The following is a 10,722-nucleotide window of genomic DNA, read 5'->3' on the forward strand; positions in this document are numbered from 1 at the left end:
TTCTCCCGGAGGGCCTGGCCTGGGTCTCTGAATGCTGTTGGTGGGTGGCCAGACTAGAGGGGACCAGCTCCAGGGCAGGCAAGGCATAATTTCCTTGTTTGAGCCAAGGAGTACTGCCCTTCGGGTAAGGCCCAGGTTCCAGGGGCAGGGGAGGCCTCAGGAAGGGGAGGAGAGCCAACCTATGTCCTGGAAGCGGAAGAAAGCAACTGGTTAGGGGAGTTGGGCAGCCAGGAGGTGGGGACTCCATTGAGGAGGGTCTGGGCTCAGCCAAGCCATCTTGAGACGAGCCCAGCAGCCAGACTGGAGCTCCTAGAAAGTAGGTTTCACCTGGGGAAGGGTTTGATGGTAGAAGGCAGGGGTTAGAGAGGGCATTCAGCAAAAAGTCAAGGCTCTGAGCAGCCTCCGGAGACACTCTCCACCTCATACATAGTCCCTCTTGTCCATCCCAGAGGTGCCCGAGCGGGAGGGGATGGAGTAGCCCAGCCTGGGTCCTCGTGGCCGGTCGATCTGGGGCGGGGGGCATGTGCAGCAGAGGAGGCCCCCGCCCAGCATGAGCAGGGCAGATGCTGCCCAGCCCAGATAGAGGGAGGCCCCCAGCTCCCGCTTGAGGGCTTCAGCCACCAGGGGGTTGTAGAAGTCCTGGATGATGGCGTGGGCCGTCCAGCAGATGGGGATGAGAACCAGGATGCCTGAGAGAAGGAGGATGACGCCCGCCGTGAGCACAATGCGGGCTTTTGCACCTTCGTCCTCCACGCAGGTGGTGCACTGGGCTCCCGTAATGGCCACCAGCAGGCCGAGCAGGGCCAGGAGGAGGGCGATGACACAGAGGGCTCGGGCAGCCTGCAGGTCCTGGGGCAGTGCCAGCATTGAGTCGTACACCTTACACTGCAACTGGCCTGTGCTCTGCACCACGCAGGACATCCACAGCCCCTCCCACATCACCTGGGCCACCACAATGCTGTTGCCGATGAAGGCGGTCACCTTCCACAGGGGCAGGGCGCAGGACACCAGGGTCCCCAGCCAGCCCAGCACAGCCAGGGTCATGCCTAGGAGTTCTAGGCCAGCTGAAGCCATCTGTCCTCTCAGTTAGGTCTTCTCAGCCGTTGGTGGCCTGGTTACGTGAGGAGTGGGTTAGACGCTGCCAAGTAGGGGTCTTGGTGCCTGCCGGGAATGGGCAGTCAGTGTCCTCAGGCCAGGACAGTCCTCACATTTGTGAGCCTCTTGCAAGGCACCTCTTCGCTCTGTGCCCCTCACAGGTGTGTCGCCGGTCCCCGACAAACAAAATCTCACAGTCCTGCTCAGTTAAGTGGTTGGTGATCCCTCGAGGTGCCTGTCACCCATCAGTTGCCTAGTGGTTGCTTCTCCTGCCACCCTGTAGCCACGTCCTACCACTGTCTGACTAGCTACACAGAATCTACCCTCTGACCCACCTTCAGGCTGCGGAGGGCCTTCCTTGTCCCCTCTGGCTGGCGCAGGTTCAAGATGAGCAGTGGGCCCTTGCCCGGTGCCACTTGGGGACTGCGGGCTCCTGGCCGTAGGCATGGGGGTTTTAAGGAGGAGGCAGGGGAGGAGCAGCTAGGCCAAGACTGGGGAGGCCAGTGCTATGGGGAGGAGGCGGGGCTGGGAAGGGAGGGTGGAGCTCATGGTGGCAGGGGTGGGGGGAAGAGCATATCCTGACCAGAAGGGGGGGGCGGGCATCCATGCCTGTGGGAACCCAGAGACAAAGGAATGGTGAGCCCTGGCCGGGTAGCTCACTTGGTGAGAGTGTCCTCCACACATGCCAAGGTTGCAAGTTCCACGCCCGGTCAGGGTACATACTAGAATCAACCAATAAAATGCATAAATATGTGGAACAACAAACTGATGCTTCTCTCTCTCTCCCTTCCTCGCCATCTCTCAAAAAAAAAAAAAAAAGGAATGGTAAGATTGAGGATCAGCTTGGGAGAAGAAATGAGGCTCAAACCATGACTGTTGGCTCAGGACAGAAAAGTGGGGGCGTTGAGGGGCTCAGCCCGCCTTCCTGAGCCTCCTCCGCCCCCCAGCCACCTCCCTACTCCCCCCCCAGTCCCTGCTCTCCCCCGGGCGGGTTCATTTCATCATAATGCAAACGTACCCCAGCTTTCCCAGTTCCGCGCACCCCCGCCCGCCCCTGTCCCCCGCTAGGACTCTGAGGAATTCGATCCGTCTCCAGCCTCGGCCCAGCCGCCCGGCGGCTCCCGGGGGAGAGGCCCCGCCCGCGCTGTTCCCTAGGCGACAGGTGCCTGGCGCCTAGCTCAGGTGACATCGTCCCGGCAACGGCCTAGAAAACCACCCCCTCACTTCTACCTCAGCTCAGGTATGCCCTCTCCACCTTCTCCACTGAAACTGGGGGGCCGAGCGCTAGGTCTCTAGGGGCCAGGGGATAAAGAGCCTGTTGTGGAAGTGGGGGAGGCGCACTCAGGGCCTGGGGTGAAAGGAGAAGAGTAGCAGGGACAGGAGCCCTGGGCGGCGCTGAAGCTCAGGACCCCACTCTTGGCCATGGGGACTGAGTACTCTGGATGAGGCGCCACGAAGGAAGCCAACAGGGGTTAGGCCCAGGTGACTCAGGTCTCCCTGAGCCCTGCCTCACAGTCCTCAGGAAAGACCCTCTCCTCAAGACTCCTGGGAGCCCTGGGACTCCCCTTGGTGGGGGCAGCCTGGGAGTCAGAGACCATGGCTCAAATCCTGCCCCACCCCACCTGGAGCAAATCATGGGAGGTCAAGGTCCTTAACCCCCTTGGGTCAAAGACCCCTTCGAGAAACCCCCCAGAAGCACAAACATGAGCCCCTCATTTGGGGGGGGGGTCATGAACTCCCTCAATCCCCTCCCTGGGTGCTAAGAACTGAGAATTATTGTGTGAAAAGGGAGGGACTAATAAAAATTCCACTTTCCAGGATGGTTGGGAGGACTCTCAAAGGCAGCCTCCCCTGGGAGAGCCTCTCACTTCCATGCCTACTGAGGAAGACCAGAGGCCCGACTGCCCTGGGAGGAGGTGCCCTTCAACAAGTGCCCAGGAGGGCTGGGAGGACCCCACAGGCACACCTGATCACTGCACCACTCTACAAGCCTCGGGGAGGGGAGGGTGCTAGGTGCTTCCTCATCTGCTCAATAGGGCTTTATTTATAAATAATTCTTTTAAAAAATTTTTTTTAATTGATTTGAGAGAGAAAGAGAAAGAAACATCGACCCATCAACCCCGTTGTTCCACCCATTCACGCTGACTCCTGTATATGCCCTGATTAGGGATCAAACCCCAAACCCTGGCACATTTGATGCTTCAACCAACTGAGCCAGCTGGCTAGGGCTATAAATGATTCTAACTTCAGGTTGGTGCATTGCTCTGGGGATGGGTTTTAGGATATTTTAAGAAAGGTTTGCCCTAGCTGGTTTGGCTCAACGGTTAGAGCACAGGCTGGAGGACTGAAGGGCCCCAGGTTTGATTCCAGCCAAGGGCCCGTACCTCAGTTGCAGGCTCGATCCTGGCCCTGGACAGGGCTCATGCAGAAGGCAACCAATTGATGTGTCTCTCTCACATCAATGTCTCTCTCGATGTCTCTCTCTCTCTCCCTTCCACTCTCTCTAAAAAGCAATGGAAAAAATATCCTCAGGTGAGGATTTAAAAAAAGAGAGAGAGCTTTATACTTTCATGAGAAATTCAAAGGGGTGGTTGACCCAAAAAAGCTTAAGAACCCCTAAAATGGTGAGGCCAGAGCTAAACAGTGGGTCTGCAAGTGGGCTCCTGTGGTTGGGGCTTCCTTCATGCCTGGTGCCTCCCCACAGGGCCTGGTGCCACCTCACAGGGCCACGGGGGTAGTGCTGTCTAGTAAGAGGGCCTGACCCTGGATGCCTGAGAACTGGGAGGGGAGTGCAGATAACAGCAGGCTGTGATGGGCACAGGGAATCTTGCAGCGAGTTTGGCCAGCTCCTCTAGCATCAGAGGCCTCACATTGCACAGGGAGAGGGGGTGGCTAAGAAGAAGGGCAAATAGAAGCAAGCCTTCAGTGGGCTCCCTCTACAGTGTCTGCAGGGCTGCCAGGAATCCAGCCCCACAGGTTTGGGCAGGTATCAGGCAGACTCAGAGAGCCCCTGTCTCTGGATGGGCCCACTGACCTGCCCACAAGGCCCCCCATCCTGGGCAGCCCCAGGCCAGGGCCTTTTGTGGTCTCCAGGCCCAGTGCAAGTCTGCCGCCTGCCTTGGCCATAAGGTGACTAATTCCTCCCGATTTGCTAAGGACATTCTCGTTTGAGCACTAAGTCCTGCGTCCTGGGGAAACTGGGACAGTTGGGCCTTGCTTCCAGGGTCCTCCAGTTCCACAGGCAGCTCTGCAGCTCTAAACCCCCAACATTGTCACCGGGCCTGGGGCAGTGCTGCACACACCAGGTAATCATAGTGGCCCGAGAAGGCACTAAGAGGACCCTCTCGTTAACTTAAGAAACATTCAAACCTGTGAAGAATTTTGTGAGTTTATTTGAGCCAAACTGCCAACACTGTGCAGGAAGCAGAATATCAACGGATTGAGATAATGCTCCTTTTGCACTTGGTTTTATTTGTTTTGTTTTTTAAAGGCTTTATCTTCTTTCTTTATTTATTTTAATCCTCACCCAAGGATATTTTTTCCATTGCTTTTCAGAGAGAATGGAAGGTGGGGAGTGGGGGGAGAGAGACATCAGTGTGAGAGAGACACACCTATTGGTTGCCTCTTGCAGGCACCCCGACCAGGGCCGGGGATCCAGCCTGCAACCGAGGTACATTCCCTTGGCCGGAATCAAACCTGGGGCCCTTCAGTTTGCGGGCAGACACTAACCACTGAGCCAAACTGACTAAGGCTGCACTTTGTTTTACACATTACAATCAAAAGAGGAGACGTAAGTGGGTTACATGAAGTCCATTGGTGGTAGATTAGGGGAGCGGGATAAAGCAAGGTGGGGAGGGGGTGAACTTCTTGGATTGGGTAAAAAGTAAAATGATAGACACACACTTCTTTTACTTAGGTGGGTGCAGGATAGTTAACAGTCAACAATTAACTCAATAACAATGAGGGGATTTGTGGTCTCTGCAGAGAGGTGCCTGTGCTTTGAGGGGTCTGGAAAGAGGAAAATTACTTTCACATTCCAACGATATGTTATCATAATTAAAGACTGACCTTTGTCAGAGAAGATACCAGCCTAGGACATGCCTACCCACCATAAGCTGCTTTTTTAGCTTAAAAAAGTTTTAATTTCAGACCATCCTTTGTGGTTACTTTAGGTCTCTGAGTTTGCAAGGCTGCCACCATGCAGGCCTTCCCTGAGCTGGTCAGGTTAGCCTGTGGTCCCTTTTGGTCCACACTATTATTTTTAGATCTCAGCTCTTTGGCCCAAAATCTCTACACTCAAGCAAGGGAAGACACCGTGCACTGCTAGGGGCTGGCCAGCCACGTGGGAGGTGGATGCTCAGAGGATTAGTATACCCCCGACTTTTACTCCCACCTCCAGGGACCAGTCCTTGCCAGAGGTACCTCCAGGGTGGCCAAGGGCTTCAGCTTCCTCCCTCATGTCGCCCACTCTTCCCCCATTTAATAAGGCACCTGCCTAGAGGGAGAGTAAAAATGGGGAAATTTGTCAGAGAAGAAGAGGCCCACAGGGGGTGGGGGTGGCCAAGTACAGATTCCTAGGGCACCTAGGCAAGAATGCACTTCCAGCCCTCAGCCTTCCTTGGAAAGAGGCCTGGAAGTCCCAAGACCAAACCTGGTCCACCTGGTTTTAGTTGGATCTGGAAACTGAAGGGTTAAAGTTGGAGCCTGAAGCAGGGTCTGAGAGGGGGCTGGAATGCCATTGATATGGAGAGTCAGGACTCCCACCCAGGCTAGCATTTCAATGGCACTTTAACACTTTCCCTACCCCCACCTGCCTCTGTCTTGGAAAGTGGTTGGATAGAACATTCCCCTACCTAGGGAGGAAACCCAGGCAGGGGGTGGCCCTCCACCAGCCATTTCAGGGCGTGACCGAACTGGACCTGGCCTTTGTTCCCTTGGGAGGGCCGAAGGCAGGGAGGCTCAGGTCGGCCGAAGAATCCAAAGCCCCATCATCTACCTTACTCTTTTTTAAAAAAAATTTTCTCACTTGAGGGTATGCTTTTTATTGATTTTAGAGAGAGGAAGGGAGAGCGAGAGGAGAGAAACATCATTGGTTGCCTTCCATATGCTTCCCGGCCAACCCCGCAACCTGGGTATGTGACCTGACTGGGAATCAAACCTGCCACCTTTTGGTGTAAGGGATGACACTCCAACGGAGCCACACTGGCCAGGGCATCTGTCTCACTCTTATAGAGGAAGTGTGTGCCAATGATAAAGAAGAATTAGTGGTCCCCATAGCCACCGTGGTGCTAGGAATGGTCTTGGGTAGGCTTAGGGGCTGCACAGCCCTGAGTACCACCTACTGCTTTGGGGAGGCACCCGAGCCCCCCCCCCTTGTAGTGCAGATAGAAAAGCCTGTCCAGGTTCCTCCTAAGCCAAAATGTGTGGCTCAAACTTTGAGGTCCCATAAAAATTCTCACCAGGTCCTGGCCAGCGTTGCTCAGCAGTTGGACATTGGCCAACTGCTGTAGGGTCTTGGGTTCGATTCCTGGTCAAGGGCATGTACCTGGGGTACAGGTTTAATTCTCAGCCTCGATGTTTCTCTCTCTCCTCCTACCCACACCCTCCACCTCCCTCCCACTCTACCTAAAAATAATGGAAAAAATATCTTCCAGTGAGGATTAACAAAATAATAATAATAATAAATTCTCACCAGTTTTACAACCCCAATTTTCCAGACATAGAAACAAGCTAAGGAAATGTGGCCTAAGTACATGTGAGTGAAACAGGACAAACCTGATGCAACACCAGACCCTGACTTCAGAGCCAGCTCTTTGCCCAGCGCCAAGGAGAGGTGCAGGGTAAGCTGGGCCTCCTGGTGCTCTTCTCTGAGGGCAGCACAGCAGGGCAGTCCTGTGGCTGAGACTCACATGTGCCACCCCACTTGTATCCCACCCTAGAGCCAGCAAGCCCCTCCTCCCCAACCACTCCTAGAGACTCCCTATGCCCGGAAATATCTGCAGAGAGCCACACCTGCATCTGATGCCACAAAACAACCACCCTCCACCCTGGCTCACTTTCACCACATTTGTGTCCCTGAAGCAGAGAGCACCAGTGTTTGCTAGCCACCTGCAGCAGGCAGCTTACTGGACTCTGGGCCAGACCTGGTGTCAGGGCCTCACTGGGCAAGTCACAGCTGCCCTAATCTCAGGTGCCTCCTGGCTGTAAAATGAGGGAGAAGTCTGCCCTGCTTACCTCCAGAGTCACCAAAGGCATTTGCCCAGGCTGCCAGCCCCTCATATACCTTGGGGATCACTACAGGTATTGACAAGTGTATTTTGTCAAGAGCATAATGGTGGTTTCACTTGTAAACCTGGGCAGACTCCATTGATAGGGTAGCAATTAACTTTATCATCAGTTGTAATTGTCAGCTTTCAACCAGCAGCAGTTATCCAGCTGGAGTTTTGAAGGTGGGTTGTCCTCTCCTCAAAATTGTCTTCTTGACTGATACACATGGTCTTGTCCTTCCTGCTTACTGCCCGATCCTTAGCTGAGAGGAGAGGAAGGCTACAGGATCTAAAGAGGGTAGAGGAAGCAGCAGGCCAGCAAGAATGAGAAGTTGGCCATAATTCAACAAAGGGGAAAGACCATCAATTTTCCTGTACCACTGAGAGCTATATCATGGTACTAGTGCCTTAGGCTCCTGCCAGGGGACTCCAAGGGCACCCAAGGCTCCAGGTCAACAAGGGATAGAGCCTGAAACACAGTAAGGGAAGCTGGGAAGACAGCTCAGGAGATGGGCTGGCCCCTTAGGGGGGAGGACACTACCTATATGGATTGGATGGTGGCTCCCAATGCTGGGTGGCCCTAAGCCCTGGAACCTGTATGATCTTTGAAAAAAGGATCTTTGCAGATGTAATTAGGTTAAGAATCTCAAGATGAGATCATTCTGGACTTAGGGTGGGCCGTATATCCCATGACAGGTGTCACCAGAAAAAAAAACAAGAGATTTGAGACACAGACACAGGGCAGAAGGCCCTGTGAAAATGGGGGCAGAGACTGGAGTGATTTGGCCACAAGCCAAGGAAGGCCAGGAGCCACCAGAAGCTGGACAATGCAAGGGAGGATCCTCCCCTTGACCCTTGGTAGGGAACACAGCCCTGATTTTGACTTCTGGCTTCCAGAGCTAGGAAAGAATAAATTTCTGTTGTTTTAAACCACCCAGCTTGTGGTGATTTGCTACAGCAGTCACAGGAAACTCATACACTGCCTTTCTTGCTGATAGGTCCCAGGATCTCAGAGGTCCCCCAAGGTCAAGTTGGCTTTGTGATACTGCTCCTGAGTTGCTACAGAAGTGCCCATTGAGATAGGACGTCTGCCTGGTTACCTGAGCCCAAGCTACCGAGTAACAAAGAGAACTTTATTCTGAGTTGTAGTATGCTGGGGAGAAACTGGCAGGGTGGCAGTGGAAAGCAGGTGAAGACGGGGAAAGAACAGGGGCTTCCTCTCATGACTCACCGTGGAAGCTTTCCTGTCTCTTGGGGATGACTTCACAACCCTTGCTCCAGGTCCCAGTATCGATTGTCCATCAACACTGCTATTTCCCTGGTGTGCCCAGGCCCTCGGGTCCCCTGGATCTATTTCAGTTGAAAGTATGACTTAAGATTTGGAAGGCAGGATCTGAGTTTCCAAGAAGCCATACGAACCTAAGCAGAGGAGGGCCTTAGCAGTGGCATCCAAACCCTTCCTCAACCTCTTCTCCAGTTACCACCTTCGGAACCACCTCAGACACCCTCAGTCTCCCAGATCAGCCAACACCGGTTTTGTTTGTTTAACCCTCACTTGAGGATATTTTTTCCATTGCTTTTCAGAGAGAATGGAAGGGAGAAAGAGATAGAAACACCAATGTGGAAGAGAAATACTGATTGGTTGCCTCCCACATGCACCTGGACCAGGGTGGGGACTGAGCCTGCAACCGAGGTGAGTGCCCTTGTCCAGAATCTAACCGAGACCCTTCAGTCCTCGGCCCGATGCTCTAACCACGGAACAAAACCAGCCAGGGCCCAACAAGGTTTTTAGACTTTAAAACAACTAAAATAACTCCTTATTGCCGGACAACCATGAGCTCCCAAATTTGTTGAATTATTCCACCAAGGTGGAGGCTGCCAGCCACCTGGCCAACCTGTATCTGTGAGCCTCCTACACCTGCCTCTCTCTGGGCTTCTATTTCTACCATGACAACATGGCTTTGGAGGGCCTAGACCACTTCTTCCACGAGCTGGGAGTTGGCTGAGGAGAAGCTTGAGGGCACCGAGCTTCTCTTAAAGATGCAAAACCAGCGCAGTGGCAAGTTCTCTTCCAGGGCATGCTGAAGCCTTCCCAGGATGAGTGGGGTAAAACTCAGGACGTCATGGGAGCCACCACGGCTCTGGAAAAGAACCTAAACCAGGCCCTTTTGGATCTGCGTGCCCCATGTTCTACTGGCACAGACCCTCAGCTCTGTGACTTCCTGGAGAACCACTTCCTAGATGAGGTGAAACTCAGCAAGAAGACGGGTGACCGTCGCCTAACTCCACAGGCTGGCTGGCCCCAGGCTGGGCTGGGGAAGTGTCTCTTGGAAGGGCTCACCCTCAAGCGCCACTAGGAGCCTTTGGAGCAGAGGCCTTTGCCAGCCCCTCTGCACCCCCCTGGTGTCTGGCTTTGGCCTGAGCCACTCCCTGAAACCACTAGGCATCCTTTTAACCACCCTGGAGCCCTCTCCCACGCACTGGACCAAATGGAAACAACAAAGCTTTTTGCAGCAAAAAAGAAAAGAAAATGAGACATTCTGAGTACCTTAGTTAAAGCACTTAAACTTATGTTTCATTTCTTCAAGCCACGTGCTGTGGCCCCGAGCCCCACCCGCCCTGATTACCAGCCAGCTTATCAGCACGGGATGAGTTACATTCTCAAATAACCAGGCAAGAGGCTTGCTACAGAGCAGGAAGAGAAAATGGAATAAACGAGTTTATTTTCAGACTTGCTGCTTTCTCCCCCAGACCTGGGCTTCTCCCCGCCCACTCCCCTCTTCCCCACTCAGGGCGCGGACCCACACCTCCTGGATCTGCCCGTGGGGAGGGCGGCGAGGAGCACAGCCCTGTGTCCGGGGGCTGCCTACCCACCGTCCGCCGGAGGGCCCGGCTGTCAAATGGGTGGCGACAGGAAGAAGTGCGGCGGCGGCAGATGAGGCGGCAGGGGCGGGGGGAAAGGCGGTAGCGGCCAGGGGTCGCGGGGCGCGGGCGGCGCCAGCAGGCTGAAGGGCGAGGGCCGTGTGGGCAGCGGCGGCAGCGGTTGCGGCGGCGGCTCGGCTACGAGCGGCGGGCGGCCGCGCGCGCCCACCGGCCCCGGGGTGGCAGCGATCGCGGTCTCCGGCAGCGGCGGCAGCGGCAGGTGCGCGGCCGGCGGCGCGGGCGCAGGCAGGCGGGGCAGGTTCTGCAGGGCAAGAGCAGCGGCGGGCGGCGCGGGAACGTAAGCTTCGGGAGGCAACTCGGGCAGCGTCAGGTAGGCACCGGGGCCCCAGGGAGTCAGCGGCTCGGGCCGCAGCGGGAGCGCGGGCAGCGGCGGCAGCTCGGCCAGGGCTAGCGCCGAGGACGGCGGCGGCCCGGGCCG

At 55.2% G+C, this 10,722-nt stretch overlaps 1 protein-coding gene and 1 pseudogene across 1 annotated transcript; one reads left to right on the plus strand and one right to left on the minus strand.

The window, feature by feature from the left end:
* Positions 1 to 420: 420 nt before the first annotated feature.
* CLDN9 (claudin 9) lies at positions 421 to 1,290 on the minus strand. Its single transcript, XM_016211425.2, has one exon. It carries the CDS (start codon positions 1,072 to 1,074, stop codon positions 421 to 423), a length of 654 nt encoding a protein of 217 aa, XP_016066911.1. The 5' UTR covers positions 1,075 to 1,290.
* Positions 1,291 to 5,293: 4,003 nt separating this feature from the next.
* Positions 5,294 to 9,718, plus strand: LOC148093561 (ferritin light chain pseudogene; annotated as a pseudogene).
* Positions 9,719 to 10,722: the final 1,004 nt, after the last annotated feature.

This window comes from Miniopterus natalensis, chromosome 3 (assembly GCF_054644295.1).
Source record: "Miniopterus natalensis isolate mMinNat1 chromosome 3, mMinNat1.hap1, whole genome shotgun sequence".
Lineage (NCBI taxonomy): Eukaryota > Metazoa > Chordata > Mammalia > Chiroptera > Miniopteridae > Miniopterus > Miniopterus natalensis.

Coding starts and splice junctions, on each gene's coding strand:
- CLDN9 (XM_016211425.2), bottom strand. CDS start 1,074: ATGGCTTCAGCTGGCCTAGAACTCCTAGGCATGACCCTGGCTGTGCTG.